Source organism: Capsicum annuum, chromosome 7 (assembly GCF_002878395.1).
Source record: "Capsicum annuum cultivar UCD-10X-F1 chromosome 7, UCD10Xv1.1, whole genome shotgun sequence".
Classification (NCBI taxonomy): domain Eukaryota; kingdom Viridiplantae; phylum Streptophyta; class Magnoliopsida; order Solanales; family Solanaceae; genus Capsicum; species Capsicum annuum.
Window position 1 is genome coordinate 75,767,261 of NC_061117.1, and position 17,557 is coordinate 75,784,817.

At 29.9% G+C, this 17,557-nt stretch overlaps 1 protein-coding gene across 6 annotated transcripts; it reads right to left on the bottom strand.

The window, feature by feature from the left end:
• Window positions 1-1,019: 1,019 nt before the first annotated feature.
• Window positions 1,020-5,575, bottom strand: LOC107877884 (TGACG-sequence-specific DNA-binding protein TGA-2.1). Of its 6 annotated transcripts, none has more exons than XR_007042787.1 (8): window positions 5,131-5,575; window positions 5,000-5,047; window positions 4,471-4,530; window positions 4,291-4,380; window positions 3,243-3,320; window positions 3,100-3,151; window positions 1,823-2,093; window positions 1,020-1,299 (listed from the first exon to the last, which is right to left on the bottom strand). XR_007042787.1 is itself a non-coding variant. In XM_016724673.2 (6 exons), exons 4-6 carry the CDS (start codon window positions 3,131-3,133, stop codon window positions 1,173-1,175), a joined length of 432 nt encoding a protein of 143 aa, XP_016580159.2. In that variant the 5' UTR covers window positions 3,134-3,151; window positions 3,243-3,320; window positions 5,000-5,047; window positions 5,131-5,570; the 3' UTR covers window positions 1,020-1,172. The 6 variants fall into 6 exon arrangements, 2 of the variants coding, with proteins under 2 accessions (XP_016580159.2, XP_047249543.1); XR_007042786.1 differs by having other exon boundaries at window positions 1,823-2,110; window positions 4,300-4,380; window positions 5,131-5,574; XR_001676602.2 differs by having other exon boundaries at window positions 4,300-4,380; window positions 5,000-5,057; window positions 5,131-5,571.
• Between the last annotated feature and the right edge of the window lie 11,982 nt (window positions 5,576-17,557).

Genomic DNA, 17,557 nt, shown 5'->3' on the forward strand with positions numbered 1-17,557 from the left:
TCTTTCGTTTGGTTTGTAACAAAAGCACACTTAGGTTCAATTTTCCGAGACAAAATACTAGGAAATTTTTTTTTTCATTTGTTCTAGCCTAAGTGGACAGAGAAATGACAGGTATCTCGTAAATTTAGTCGAGATGCATGCAAGCTGATCCGAATACCACGGTTATAAAAAAAATAAAGAAATATGTGCAAATACTTGACTATCAAATACAAAAATAAAACAAAGAAGCAAAGAAAGAACGTGCTAGTACCAATTCATGAGGTTATAGTACATCACTAATTAGTGTTACAGATATTTGAGAAGTAAAAATCACTAGTAAACTTTAAAGTAAAAAATTTAGGAGGAAAAAAGAACAACCTAGCCAGCCCATCTAGCTGCGGAGCTTAGAAGCCCCTTTTCTATACCATATTCAACGTAGCAATTCTGATAAGCAACAAAATGCCTATTATGTTTCTATCTTTGTCGGACAACATGACAAACATAAATGTTTCTCAAGATTTGAGGCCAATTCGACTCTTTGGACTTCTTTTTTAAGTAATATTATTGATGGCATCATGAACACACTACAAAAAAAGTTCAAATTGTAGGGTTAATTTTATGATTTGTGGGGGTTTAAAATCCCCGCAAAATGTAATTGCAGGGATTCCCAAAACCTCCAAAATACGAGCCGTCACAAACGAGTTGCGACAGTTTTTTTCGACCCCCATAATTAATTTGCGGGGATTATTTTGCAGCAATTATGACCCTGTGATTAATTTGCGGCGGTTATTGACCCCCATTATTCTAAATTTAATTCTTTTTGTAATAATTTGTTATTTAAAATTTATGAGGGTTAAAACCTCCCCAATTGTTTTTTTTTTAAATTAATAGGACCCATCAATTTTCAATAACTAATTATAGATTCTAATTTTAGCTCAAATTTAATTGTTCCTTTAGGCATAACCTACAATCTAATATTTGTTCAATTCATATATCATTAACACAACCTGACTAATTATACATTATAATTGACAAACATATCAAAAACACATTGAACATTAAACTTCAAAATTTAATTTTCAACATTACCATCTCCAAACTCCAATTTTCAATATTAACTAGTATCTTCAAACTCCAAAATCAAATCTAAACACAAAAGCTTCAATATTCTAAGATTCACTCCAACCACACAATTACATCATCATAATTGAATATCTAAGATAATTTACAACAAAATCAACGACTGTCATTAGGATCACTATCATCACGTGATCTCCTTGCATCCATGGACGAAATGGGCCCACTAGCCGCATCACTTGGCTACATAAAAATGCAAAGTATAAAAATCAATCAGATAAACTTTCCGTCCTTATTATAAAGGACATCTGCATTATCAATGATAAAAAAACAAAGATAAAAAGAACATATTATAGTAGTACAAAATTTAGAACTGAATTTGTAACATTACAACAGTAATTAGAGTTGAAATAACTAAAAGGCCCTGTACTTGAAATCTACAACCAAATACATTTGGCTGATAGTGAATACACCTGAGAGGCATATAAATCAAAGTACACAAACTGATATTGCTAACACTGTCCAACTCAAAGTACCTCAAAAAGCAGAGAAGAATAACTGATAAATATAGGTAAATGCTTAATCCCATATATAGGGATCACATCATTTCTTATAAGCAACAGAGAAGGAATCTGTAATCAGGACCTTGTCATACATGATCAAAAAAGTAAGGAAACGTCTTATAATCCTATACAGAGAAGACTATATAGGAAATGTGGAAGAACAGAAGCAGAATTACATGCATATGAGAGCAAGAAGAGGTTACCTTAAGAAATTCCGAGGGGCGGAAGCCACCATTCCACATAAAACACCGCTCGGCAGGGGTTTTCCACATTCCTGACTAGACATGGAAAAGTCCGCCTTGGCTGCATTTCCTTTCACCTTAAAGACCTCATCGAAATATGCAGTGACATTATTCACACTACTTAGCAGTTCAGGGTCACTTGCATGAGAATTGACAGCGTTCCTCAACTCATTGATGTGCTTATTCTGTTCTTCTAACCATCGACTATATTCTGCATCAAATGCTAAGGTCCCTGCAAAACGATAGAATCTGAAAGGTTATCTTAGCACGAGGAAACAACTTTTTGAGTGCAACCAGAAACTAGATAAGTGGTTGAACATTATCTTATTAAAATAAGCCAGCCTAATACAAAAAAGTGCTATATTAAACTGAATGCATAAAGCAGCAACTGACTCATTCATTATCTTTATCATAAGAACCATCACAAGTGTGAGAATCTATGTTGCTCGGACTCTTCAAAAATGTCAAAGGGTGCGTGTCGGATCCTCAAAAAATAATGTACGTTTGAAGGATCCGACACTGATGTGCCAATATTTTTGGAGAGCCGGAGCAACTTAGGTGAGAATTATGAACATCCACCAAGTTCATGCACCTTGAGGACCTACTGGAAGCTGCAGTTAACTTTGTTCCTCAATTTCAAACGTAATGCCATCCAAAACGTATTGAATGCAGATGGATTTCCCAAGTTATCTCATTCACTGGGCTCAGTTAATGAGGTAAAATCAAGAAAACTGAAGCTCTACTATCCTCTTCAAGTAGGACAAACACATTATTTCAGTCATACTTGCTTCCTAATCACAGACCACGTAACACAAACAACATATGAGAGAAACTGTTCCAGGAAAAGCTGAAAAGTGCATACTGGACTACTTTAAGATAGAGAGAGCCATCATGTATGAGTATCTGTTTGGCAGAAATATGGTGGACACTTTTCTTTCTAGTGAAACCAACTATTCGAATTCCATCCAAGTTTCCTAGAGGTTAGAACTACCCAAATCCTGTCACTGTCACCTACAAGAAGCACATCTAGATGATCTTAATGATATTATATACAATAAAGAGTATTGGCAAACTTTAGCTGTTACACTAACATGAAATAATAACCCAATCCTAGCTCAATTTAGTGTCAAGATGTGATACTTCCTCAACAGATCTAGAAGAAGCCCAGCAAGATTCTTATTTGTTGAAATGAAAAAAAAAGTTAGGCACACAAGTTCAATGAGTAGAAAAGGGCATACCACTGGCGTCCACTCTGTTTGATTGATCTCCCATGTTTGAAATGTACTTTCCCTTCAGTTGGACAAGAACCCAAAATAAGACAAGATTGTGGAACCTCCTCAGGTGGTCCTCTCGAAAGCACGTGAAAGAAAGAAGCCAATACCTGTTGACGCGCTCGCTGAAGGTATTGTTCCAACTATGATAAATTCAGCCAGCTATTCTCCAGTTGTTGAACATATGCCTGCAGCATAGGAAAGTACTGAATTATTCATTTAAAGACAAATGAATTAGGTTTGGATATATGTTATGCCTTTTAGATATTTTCTAATCGGACATACTCTCCTAAGAGACTCCAAGCAGTTAATGTATAGATTGCTACACAGAGATCCCAAAAGTAGGTTAGAATCCTGCGAAGGAGCAAATAAGATCAAACAACATCCATTTTTCCGGGGTGTGAATTGGGCATTCTTCCCTTCTGTTAGTTTTTGAACTTATCAAACATTGATGTATAAATAAGATGAAAATTGCCATTAAACTCAGGAGAAATGAAAAGCATAATGTACTCAGCACATTTCATATTATTAAATTTGACTACTAATAAAATTAGTTAGTGATAAAACTCTATTGATGTGTGAAAATGGACAAATAAATTGAAACAACTACTATAGTACTGGGTCAAGTAAAGTGAAACTTGAGGGAGTACATGATAGTTTCTAGACCGCCGCTTTAAAAAACAAGAATAACTACACCTTTGTTCTGAACAAATTGGGATCGACTATGTAAATACTTACTACTATTAGTATAGGGCCATATAAAATGAAATGAGGGAGTAAATAATAGCTACTAGACAGCCACTTTAAACAACACGAATAACTACGCCTCCTTTCTGAACAAGATGACAGAAACTTTCCCGCATCATATAACATGCTGTGATATTCACTTAAGAACAGAGATTGATATTAAGGGAATAGGCTAAAACAGAAAAGAAAAAGACGGCTCAATTTGGTATTAGATAGAGAAGTGTTTTAAAATTCGGAAGGCAAAGGAGCAAGAGCAATAAAAATGTGTCTATAACTCAAAAAAGTGGAAAAAGGAAGAAAGCCATAAACGAAATAACAATTGGCACCAAAATTTTCCATTAGCGAGTATCCAAGAAGAAAATTACATTTTCATGTTCAAGATGTAAAAGAGAATCAGGAGTGGAAGAAAACCTTGCTCACCTCTCAGCTCCAGTGGCTCAGGGGCTTTTGGTTTTTGACTTTTACCACCAGTGCCAGCTTTCCCGCCCTTGCCCGCGCCAACTAGACAATGACAATATCGCAAAGAACATGACCAAAATCGTAAAGAACACCATAATTCACACTTCACATGGAACATGTGAAAGTTCTAACCTTTGAAATATAGTATAGCACCTTTTGCATTTAATTTTGTAGAACTGGTATCGAGCGATCCTAATCAAGGGTAGATATCGAGCAGCGTTAATATCATTCAAGGAGCAGATTTCATAAGAATGATTGAATAACACATATTAAAAACAAAAAAATTTTCAACTGCACTTTGACTTTTTAAAAATTAATTACGAAAAAAGAGTTCATGAATCATAACTGTTAAAACAATGGACATTCACAACACAACTATCATACATGAAAAAAAGAACCAGGTATATATTAATTTCTTGATCCATATACTCAAGCCTTATATCATCTTGTTACCCAAATTAATTATAATAATAATGATTGGAGGAAAAAGAAAAAATAGAAATGGATAACCAGGGAAATTGGATGTTCTGCTAGAAACTAGAAACAAATCACAAAGTTTTCCTTCTATAACTGTTTTAGCACACAGCTGCTAAGGAATTCACTTATTAGATTCAGTCAAAATAAAATTAGAACACATCCATAAAATAGGTAGATTTTTTACCTGAGATAGGCAGATTATACTTGACATGATGAAAAATAGTCCTTGTTTCTGCAATTCACTTCAAAATTAGTCAAAAATTAAGCTCAAGATCCACACACAAGATAAAACAATCAAACTTAGATTTCACTTACAAGATGAAATCAGTAGAAATTTCAAAGAAGAAATCAAAATCAGTAGAAATTTGGGGAAATCAAAATTAGAGTTCACAGAAATTTGGGGAAATCAGCAGAAATTTGGTTTTGAGTAGAAATCAGTAGATATTTAGGCTTCTGTAATCTCGAAAATCTAAGAATTCGAGCAATCTCGACAAGGTCTGAAGAAAATGGATCTGCGCAATTCGAGCAATCTTGTTAAATTATTGTAGGATTTTTGGGAAAAACTGAGAGAAATGGGTTTTTTTGGGGGGAAATGAAAGATGAAAGATGAAAACATGTTCCATAAATCTGTTGTTACTGAGCAGTGTAGTAGAAGTCTAGAAGATATCGAGTAGTTGCACATGTAGCATCTATTAACTAAGTGAAATGAAAAGATCTTCTGATTAAGTTATCCTGGATTAGGTGTGCTTCATAAAGTGCTATCGAAATAAACATTAATCTGTTATAACCAACAACCATTTGTAATTTTCTCAATGCTCTAGTACATCCTTGTTGAGGGTCATTCATATATAAAATATTACCCTTTTTTTTATAAAGAAACATATAAAAATTTACCTTACTTCTTAAAAAATGTATCTTCTCAATATCTCAATTTTGACAAACAACAGGCAAGCAAGATATATATAACCCCCTCCATTTTAATTTATTCATCTTACATTTTTTTTTTAAATCATTTAAAAAAATATTTCTATCTTTTTGGCAACTCTTTAATTCAAACATTTCATATGAGACATGTTTAAAACCACAAAATTAAAGACACTTTGATACATTTTACGTATCTTTAATTTAAAAAATAAGATTCAAAAGTTTTTTCTTTCTTAAATTATGTGACAAATCAAAACCAGACAAACAAATTAAAACGGAAAGAGTATTAACCCAAAATAAATTTACCTTTTTCTACTTAACCCATTAGAAAAACCTTTTTAAAATTCAAATTACACCTCATTGTGGCTTCTATCCCTGACCTTCATGATATTATCACAATATATCATTGATATTTGTTTCACCCCTTCAGTGAAACCTCCATGATATCACCACAATATATATATATTATCATGATATCATAAATGTTTGCCTCAATCATTCAATGCAGCCTCCATGATACCATTACAATGTATTTATATGCTGAGATAGTATCATGAGAATTTGCTTCAGCTCGTAATGTACCCATCACATTATAGATATACTGTCATGGTATCACTGACGTCCGCTTTAATCCTTCAGAGAGACCTCAATGATACCATCACAACATATTTATATATTGAAATGGTATTATTGGAGTTTGCTTTAGTTCGTAATGTATCCATTACATTATAGATATATTGTCATGGTATCATTGATGTTTGCTTCAATCCCTTAGAGAGAGTTCAATGATACCATCATAGTACATCTATATAATGTCTTGACATTATTGAGATTTGCTTCAGTTCATAATAGAGTTGACATAGTATTATGGAGGACTACTTCAGTCCTTTAATAAGAATCGCAGTACATAGATATATATAGTGTGGTGGTGTCATGGAGAACTTTTCCAATCTTTTAATGAGACACTCCTCAGTCATTCATAATTAGTTATGATTATTATTAATTTTTTATATTTTATTATCTAAAAATGGTTAGATAATATCTTTTATCTTTTTTATTTTATTTTATCCCTCAAGGAGTTGATAAAATGGAGGACATAATTTAATTTAAAAAAAAAAGATAAAACAAAATAAAAGAAGAGCCAACAAAAGAAAATAAAAAATAAATAAGTTAGTGGACTTCATTATTTTTTTTTATTTCTTATTCTCATCGAGTTATTTAATTATAATATTATATTTTTCATTAATATAAATTCTAATAATAAACTAGTGACTTCGGTATTTTTAAAATTATTTATTATTTTATTTTATTCTTTAACATTTTTATATTATTGTTAATCTTAAAATAGCTAGCCAATATTTTGTGATCTTAAAAAAAAAAAAAAAAAGATCAAATTAGCAAGAAGGAAAGGACAAAAAATAAGAAACAAAAGTTAAATAAAGAGAGAAAACTCCACCACGTGCAGGGAAAGAAAAGAAAGAAGGGAGAGAAGTGGCCCACTATGACATTAAATTTGCCAAGGAAAGAAAAGAATTAAGGGAGAGAAGTAGCCCACTATGACATTAACTTCGCCTGAATTAGGTGCCAATACAAATGGGGCACGAGTGGTGATTTTTTAAGTCGATCGAAGATAATTAGATTTAATATGGGAAGGGGCATTTAGGTATAAATGTTTTAATTTGTTTTTATTTAATATAGTTTTTAAATATTAGGTAGAGATGATCCTTGGAGTGCGGGTCCAATATTAAAAGATTTTGTGAGTTTGGGTAAACATATATGAGATAAATATAGCTATCATATATGTGGTTTGCAAATATTTATATTAGTTGCAGTTGCATTATTTACATCAGATATTTATATCCTATACTAAATATTTACTAAACATTAAATATTTATATTTGATGTTATTTAAATAGAGTCGTGCTTTAACTTCTTTGTAGTGTGAGTCAACACTTGACAAAAAGTATTTGCGACAGATCGGACACAAGTAATGGGTTAGCCAAACGACCATCAATCATTTTGCAAAGAAAATTCGGATAACATACAAAGGACACCAAATTTAAATAAACAGTGAAATCAAAGGAACTGATATGCTAAGCATTTTTTTTAAATAGATGAGAAAATATAATGTGCAGATAGAATTTGTAAAAGATCTAGGTTTATAGCTTGACTGTGTAGTAATAATTTTATGTTGTACCTAATTTTATTCAAAAATCAGGTAGCAGAAGTGTACGGGATCAGAATTTGCAACAGTTGAGCAGACAAAAGAGTAGTGCCAACCATATTTCAAAAAGATGGTACATATGTCACTGATAACAAAAGAAAAGATCGGTACAAAGTGTTAAGCATATATAATATTATTATTCAGTATAGTCATACAAGGTATTGAACAGGATTGGACGAATATCTCACACATAAGAGAAAAGTGACTCAATTTTTTAATTGGTTATGAAATATATATGATAAGGATTGGAGTTTTTTGCAATATGATGTAAGTTTGGTTCGTAGATTGTATTTTAATGTCTCATGTGAATTGCATAAATTGAGAACTATCATAATATAATACAAAAGCGCAATAATAAAAGAAGATAACAGAAAATGTCAAACTAAATGATTGAAGCAGGACCTAAACGAATAGATATGAACAATAAAATTAAATTTTTATCTTTTTACCTTAATAACTGGCATGAAGCTCACTAAGAAATAAGAAAAATGAAAGAAATAAATGCGGGGAAGGAACCTCAAGAGTATTACAACCTCTATTTAAGAAGCAAGACATCCTCAAGAGTATTACAACCTCTATTTAAGAAGTAAGACAACTAAGTATTAAATGTTATCTTCTAACACCTGTAAACAATAAATACAACTTCATCAATTGAAGCTACAACTTTCCTACAAAGAATTCAAGCAGCAAGTAATTCTTTTTTATCGTTTCATTTGTTTGAAATTTCATGGATAAGGCAAAAAGATATTTCTTCATTCCATTCACTTATTGCAGTATAATAATCTAAGATGTGACAAACACAAATAAACATTCATAGGAATAACAGGTACTACATGAGTTAGTCGAGGAGTGAACAATATGGTTCGAATATCAAGGTTATCAAACAATAAAAAATAAAAAAAATACATACTAACTTTAAAGGTTAGAAAATCATTCTCTCTAGCTAGCACAACACAAAGTGAGAAAGATATTTAAAAGAAAATCTCTCAATACAAATAAAGATAAACTAGAAATAAAAAGATAATAAATGTGGCCTCCGCCTATTATGTATGCCAATACTAAATTTTCATTAACTTCACAAGTATTAAAACTTAAAGTCTACTTATAAGTTTAAAGAGGCATGTTGATAATATTAAGATGAGAAGTACTAAAACAACAATCTCAGACTTGATACTTTGTGAAATACATGAAAGTATACACTCCGAATTTGCATAGCTAGAGATTTAACTTTTAAATTTAGATTTGATGCTCATATACAACATTCATCTCATCATACCTCTCTTAATTATACTATTACAAGCATCAAAACTGCAGAAGTCACAGGTCTATTCACTGTATTATCTCCTATTATTATTGTTCCTATCAATATTGTTAATCTTGAGGAGAATTTTAGGATGCATTATAATTTTTTGTGATTAATACTTACTGTTAAAAATAGAAAAATTTCTTACAAAATAGGATGTAGATAACCTCTCATAATAAGACATCGCAAGTATCTCGAAATCTAGAATTTCTTGTTAATGTAGTGAAAGAATAAATTTAAGGAACTGTAGAATGAACTGAAGTCCTAACCAAATAGAGCTGATAAAGAAATCAAATCATTTGATCAAATTAAGTTGTTAAATTACCAGAAATTTATCAAATCATATCCTTATTATTGCAAAACATTAGATTCTAAAAGGAGCTCTAATACTTACCATACTTTCCAATGATTTCATCCTTCTTGGTCCTCTTAGTCTACAGGGAAAATAGCATGTTTCATATTAGAACAAGATGCAAGCTTTTCTTAAATTCGGGTATGCATAGTTTTGTCTGTATCATCTCATCTCATTCATATTAGACTTTCTATTTTAAAGTAGATTAAGAAAATTTATCTTTTCACAACCTAGATACAAATATGAGAAATTGAAACCTCATCAACAAGAAGATCAAGTACCCCAACAATTCAACTCATCCACTCAATTGTTGTATCCTAATAATATGTGAGATAAATGAATATTATAATAAATTTTATTTATTGATGAAATATTCACATCTCGTGGCGTAATGATAGCATCCACTTCAAAAAGATAAGAATAATTATCCAATAATAAAGAGAAGTAGAAAATATTTTAAGCTAAATAGAAAATATTTTAAGTTAAAATTTGTACACAAAGTTGTACAAATGAAAGAAACATCAAGTCTTAACTTATTAAAGTATTTGAGAGGAACAAAAGTTGATTTGCACAAATTTAGAGTATCTTTCCTAACTACTTAATTTTTGATATCAACTTGCAACCACACTTGATTATAAAAAATCATTATACTACGAAACTTTTCATGTAAATGCATCCATAGTTTTAATAATTGAATAAATTGATGTACTTAAGATGTTTCTCTTCTCATAATTTGGTTTCACTTGCTCAAGTCTTATGCTTGAGTTAAACATCTCAAAGTAACTTATAATTAAATATTATTTTCAACTATTACAGCTTCAACTTGGTAGAGCAGACCCTAAAAAAATGTGGAATACTGCGTCGATATTGAGGTAAAGATGTATATAGTCTATTGAAAGGGTGAAAGACATGTGAATGAGATACCTTTCAGTCTTTATTTATCATAATCTATTTGAGCTTGCATTTACTGCTTTTTGGGTTAATTGTTGCAGCGATTGACATTGGTGAATTGTCATCGATGTTTTTGTCGATAAGGGACATGATGAACAATTTCACTAAAGTGTATTCTGATTTCTTGCATATAACCTTATTACTTGAAGAGTAAATGTCTTTCTCAGAAGTTTGTACTGCACATGTAAGAGTGCTACCAATTGATTCTGAAATACGAAAGAAAACAATGAAAAATAGTTTTTTTAAAGTATAAATTAAAAGGTTATAGTGTACTATTTTGTAAATAATATTTATCTTGGTGCAACAAATGTCATAAATTTCGATTGCAGTGAGAGACAACAACTTTTCTTCAATTTTTTTTGAAACTGTTATTGTTGCAGAACCAGTATCATCTTGAATGGCAATGTCAAATTGACATCTGTTATGGTGGCAAAAGTTAATTCATGTCAAAAATAATTTATTTCACCAGTTGTACGTGTTAATCATTATGAATTCATAAATAGATATTCGATAAAATAAAGAAATATATATATATCTGAGGTGTAAGATGTGTTGATCAACAACAGATTGTACGATAAAATTTTATCAGAGATCAATTTCTTGAAAAATGTTGTTTGCTATCAGGGTAGAGTAAAATGCAAAATCGTTGATTCTCATAGGGTATTAACAATCGAGCTTGGACATGAAATATTTGTTCCTTGAACAATGTGTGAAAGGGCAAATTTTATTAAAAGTTCAAGTAATTAAGTAACTTTAGGAGGTAAATAATGAATTAAACTGAAGGTTGTTCATGGATATTGGCAATAGGTATGATGCGTTCTTCAAGTCGAACAAGCAGAAGAGAGTCTATAGCTGTTGTGATTTTTACTGTGTATGAATTAAGCAGTGATTCCATTTCATTCGTCCTACATGTAAGTTAAGATGTTAGACTTTATTTTGGTGTGAGTATATTTATACATAATAAGAGTTGTGTCTTGAATACCATATCTTCAGTTCGATGGCTTTCAAATATGGGGGATTGATATAGATTATTGTACCAAATCTATTCGTTAAGCCTACAAGTAGTTGAATAATTTTTATTAATTTAAGTACTATACGCTTTAGTAGGTATAAATTTTAAATATGTGTATGATTTACCTGAACCTGAAGACAATTTTGATTTGCCCACTTTTTTGACAAGGATTACTGAAAAATCTTTAAGCTGCTTCACATGTGTGAAAAGTTTATTTTCATAGAGGTCTATGAATTCCCCCCAAAGCGTCATCTTTGTTGATTTTTTTTGTGCAAATTTTAAAACCACAGTTACTCAATAAATAAAATATTCGGGTAAATGAAAAGAAAGAATTTTGCAATTTACTAATAGGGGTAACTAAAAGCAAAACAGAACTTACTGATAATCGATAATAATGAACTGTTGGATTCTTTCCCCATTTGTGGCATATGGTGGAGAGCTGTCATTTATGACAATGGCAAGAATATCTTACAACAAATGAAGAGTTGATAGTAAGTTAGAATAATGATTAAAAATGAGTAATAATGTATGATAAGTATAGTAAAAGATATAGATTGAAAGATATCAAATTCAGAGCCCTGATAATCAAAATTGTAAAACGATGAAATATTTAGCTGTGTTGGTGGCACTAATGGCTGTTCAAGGGGTGTAACCATTTCTATTGGTTCAAAAATTGTGCTTCAATCGATCATCCATGTAAAATCATGAAGAAGATTTTCATATATCTTGATTGATTCTCGCACATTTGTCATTAACACCAGATATATTTGAAAAGAAATAAATACGTCTTGATAATGTGTGATATCTATACCGATGATGATAGCTTCTACTTGAGTTTTCTATAAAAATTTTTGATAAAGTTAGTGAATAGTTAGAGTTATATTTTTGACATTCTCAACCGATAAAAGGGAACAAAGAGAAGCAGTAATATCATAAAAAGATTATAATAGGAGTGAGGTACAAGCAAAGTCTGCAGCAAAGAATAATGTAGCTAAAAGTATTACAACTCGAAGAATTCAGATCATAATTGAAATAAAATCAGGCTAGATTAGCTGACAATTACAAATCAGCAGTAGAAGTTCAGTTTTTTTTAGATTCCATCTAGAACTTGAGAAATATAGTCGTTATTGATTGTGACATAGTTGTAGTAAAAGATGTTGTTAGGATTTGAAAAGCTCAAAAGAAACAATTCACTTGATTTAATATAAAAGAGAGATATTTCACATAGAAATGAGTAGAAATGAGATTGAAACTAAATGTCAATATTATAGGACCACAAATATAACAAGATACAAACATATCAAAGTATACACAAAAAGTAGTGCCTGTAATCTGACACAATGCTAAAACGAAATGTGTGGAAATGAAATGACCTTGAAAATTGAAAATAAATTATATTTAATGAGATCATCTTTTAGAATAACCCAGGTTCAATTTATTTGCAATAATTTCAATTTCTAAAAGTACATTGTTCGTTAAGAAAAAGGGGAAGAGTAGATATTGCTGAAAAAAGTTTATTTGAAATTTAAAAGATTTATTAGAATAAGTCATACTAGAGAAGGATTTTACACCTCTAACCTCTATTCTTTGACTTAAATAGAATAACTTTCTCATCCTTTAAAACAACTGCTTTTAATACCTTGCCTATCGTTGTTCAGTTTTTTCTATAATGAGGCAGAAGATTTATGCTTTTTAATCACACTTTTATATCATACACCATAAAAGAAAAATAAGTATCAATTTTTTTATCAATAAAAGAAATCACAATAAGATAAAAGTGCAATTCTATTTCATTATTAAAATCATACAATGTAGGTGGATAAACATCATCATGACTCATTAGAAATAAAACGTATAAAGAAACAAACTTATAATAAAGAAACACAATCTTTTTAGCATTACTGTTCACAAAAACAAAAACAGAAACAGAATACCAATATGTAATAAAAGGATATAAGTAAAATCAAATTCAATTCCTCCTCACAGTGGTGAAATATTTTCTGGCACATACCAATCTAATATAGGTAGGTTCTTTATCACTCGTACTAATTTCTAGATTGAACTATATGTATTCAATCGACTAAATTATATTTTTAATTAGTTGGTATTATCTACGTGTTTCGTGTCTCTATTCATCTTATTTACTATACTTGACTGAATTAGGTGAAGCATTTATTATTAACCAGGTAACTAACCAGCTTATACTATTTGAGAATGAAAAGATAGAACCATAATAAACTTGAAATTTTACTATATTACAAGCATATGTAAATACATAAGTAAATACTAATATGAACAAATTTTCAATAATTAACGATATAGAATTGAAGCTCGGTCATGTATTATAAATTGACTATCATTTGAAATTGCATAAAAAATATTTTAAATTGATAAGGGTAATGGAAAATACCTCTTCATCTTGTAATATCAGGAGCTGATATTTTTTACTGTTGGTTCGAGAACGATCTTTATTTATTACCTAGATTTTACAAATTCAATCTATGGTGCTTAAGGTGATTTTGTTGATATTTAGTCTTTTTGTCATGTCTAGAAACTAAAGCTGAAATATATAAATGCAACAACATAAGTCAAAATCATTAATAAAGGAAAAATTGTATGAAATAGAAGAATATAAGGTTAAATAAAGTACAGTGTCTTATCTACACGTGATAATTGTAAGGTAATTTTAAGAAATTTTTTTTTTCAATAATTTCATCATAAATAATATAATATGTAAATTGGCTATCAACATTATCGGGTATGAGTGATCTTATTAATATTTTAACACAGCTAAAATTTTTGGCTCTGGACAAAGCAACATATAATTGACCATAAGAGAAGACAGACTCACGCAAATAAATACCAATAAAATTTAAAATTTATCCTTAAAATTTATTAATTGTCATTGCAAAACATAATATTATTGAAAATTGTATTCTTTTAAATGGAAGAGACAACTTTTCATCTTATCATGTAAGTATTAATATTCAGAAAATAAACATATGTGTATTTTTTAAATCATCGCTAGATATTGTGTCACTGATAATGTGTGACCTAAAATTATTACATCTTAAGTGTGTATCATTATATAAATCTTTGCAAGAATTTAGATTTTGTAATAGTATAATTGAACAATTTCTTTTTAAAGTTAATTTGTAAGGAGGTAAACCAACAGGATCCAAAGTATGTAGCAAGTATTCATACTCACTTTGATTCTTTGGATCCACAGTCTCATCAATAATAAGATATGTTTTTTCTATAGTTGAAAATTAAGCGAGTAACATGTCATTTATTTCATCAATAAAATTAATTTTTGTTGTTATAATAGCATGTAAAGTGATAAATAAAATATTTGAATGGGAAGCATGCAAATTGGGACAAGTAACTCTAAATAAAAGATGTAATGAATTTTTTTTCATTGGTGAATGGAATGATCAAAGAGCGGAGAATTTTCAATTTTACCTTTATTGATTTTTCTTTCTGTTCCATTACCAATTCTCATTAGGTATTCACAAAAAGCAAGGATCATTTTTTGCACGCATATTTTCTAATAAATGTAATTTTTCAAGTTTGCTCTAAATTTGAGAGCATAGCAGACTTTCACGAATAATTTTTTTCACTACGGACAATAGAAAGTGTTTATCTAGATCCATCACTAAAAATGATTTCTTTCACCGAAGAATATTTTATTCCCATTAAATTTTTTAAAAGTAAATCAAAAGTTTCGACTACTTTCTTTTCTGCCATTGAAATTTCATTTCAGATTATAAATTTTGCATCACAAATTAAAGATGCTTGAGAACTTTGTTTACTAATGTTAAAATTGAACTTTTCATCAATATTGATCGAAAATATAAAGCAGAAATGAGCAGTTTGACCACCTGAAAGAAGTGAAGCTACGACACCTGAACTTTCAGTAGCTAAAGCTATAAATTATCTATATCTCACAATTGCTAATAAAGTGTGATATAAAAATCTTTTATCGATTCCTTATGGACCATCAATAAATAATGCACTTAATTTATTTAAAAATATTCTATATATAATTATATTGTAAGATTTTATTTATGCAATAGTTAATTTGTTTTGTAACAACAGATCTTCTTTACTAACAATAATGTTTCTTTAAAGTAAACATCTTTAGCTTCGTTTGCTAATGAAGATGCGTTAATTATTTCTGAAATTAGTTCGAATTCATTAATGTCACGACCAGCTGAATGAAGGGTATCATTAATATGATTTAACATCTTATAGCAATTTTTTTTGTATTTAATTTGCAAAATGCTCTGACAAGGATGTTTCAATTTTTTCTCATAATGCTTTTGGATTACTTGAATTTTAGTAGATTAACAACTTAACAAATAACTGTCTGAGACTTGATGGCATTTGATAACTTACTGCCTCAGACATATATTCTATTAAATTATTATATGAAAGTAGCAATCCTCTTTTATCATCTGACTCTCTAAATATTTTACAGGGTATACCATTGACAGTTAGTAAATCTTGATATGATTTTGAGCCTCTTATATTCATTAAAAGTAATCTAATATAATATCTTTCTCCTTTAGTAGGAAGGCAGGTCACAACACATCTAATAACATGTTCACGTAGATGACGTGTCCACTATTTATCTGTTGTTGATCACAAAAGTTATTTAAAAAATTTAAGGTATAATAAGTTTAAACTTTTTGCTATGTTATTTACACTATTCATTACAAAAAAATTTTAGTTAACATTATTCTTTGAATCATGGAATTATTTATAATTTTATCAATATTATATTTTTGAATGAAATAAGTTGTTATCCATCAAAATGTAATTGAAGGTGATATACATTTGAAGACATTTCATTGATAGTAAAGCAAATATATGCCATGCTGCCTCAGGTACAGATACCCACCGAGTAGATTGATATTTTTTGTTTTATCAACTTCTATATTTGTATCATTAGTATGAATTTGAAATGCGCTTTTATCATGACCTTTGTATATTTATTTATAAATATACTTAACTACTTTAATATCGAAACAAATCTCTACATTTATATGGTAATTATATTTAGATAATAAAAAAGAATTGTAAAGGACAACCCATGAATTGTCAAGAAGATGTTTTCTTATTTCCACATAGATTTCTGTATTGCGTCTTCTATAACTAGGATATGAACTTTTTCCCTTTGTTTTTTCATCAGCAAACTCTTTCGAATACTTAAATCTACAACAACCTTTACAAGAAATTTTTTGATTTAATTCACCATAAGGTCCGTGGATCATATGTTGTATAACAAGTAAATATAAATAAGGATTTGTTTTAGAATTTGACAATTCTGCACAAATAAATCGATCGTAGGCTTTAGGTGAAAGTATTTTTTGTTTCTCATTAAGTAAAATTAGAAAATGATCATGAGGAAGTCCTCTTTTTTAAAATTCTACTATATATGTAAATGCCGCAATTTGATCAAATATGTGTATTTTTTAGAAAATTCTTTTTTAGTTTCTCTAATTTTGCACGCAATACTCGATAAATTAAATCAGGTCTATTTTTTGCTTCATTAGTTGTCAAATGATTTTCTTAAATCTTTAGTCAGGAGGGGTTGCAAGTCATGTTTAAAAATATATAAGATCTCCTAAATGTTGGACCAATGCAATGGCAGCCATGTACCGCCAACACATATGGGAGAAATTTGTGCTTACCCACCCATGGAGCATCTCTTTCACCTTAGCGGAGTACATCTAACAATCCTCCTAACATATCATTTCTAAATAAATCTTGATTGAAAAAATCAAAATCTTTGCGTTTTAATTCTTTTTTACTGATCTACAATTTATTGTTGAAACAGTTGTTCGGAATGTAGAACTATATTTTCATCATTTTGTATTTGGAGATGCTAACAATAATAATCATGACAGGAGACACTATTTTTTCCATTTTTCTTTTTTCATAGCATCAGCTTCAAGATCGAGAATGTAATAC

What these genes read in the sequence shown, in the direction of transcription:
- LOC107877884 (XM_016724673.2), bottom strand. Translation starts at nt 3,133, where the DNA reads ATGGGAGATCAATCAAACAGAGTGGACGCCAGTG. An exon ending in AAACAGAGTGGACGCCAGTG is followed by an intron (nt 2,094 to 3,099) that starts GTATGCCCTTTT and finishes ATCGTTTTGCAG; the next exon opens with GGACCTTAGCATTTGATGCA. An exon ending in GCCCCTCGGAATTTCTTAAG is followed by an intron (nt 1,300 to 1,822) that starts GTAACCTCTTCT and finishes ATTTTTATGTAG; the next exon opens with CCAAGTGATGCGGCTAGTGG.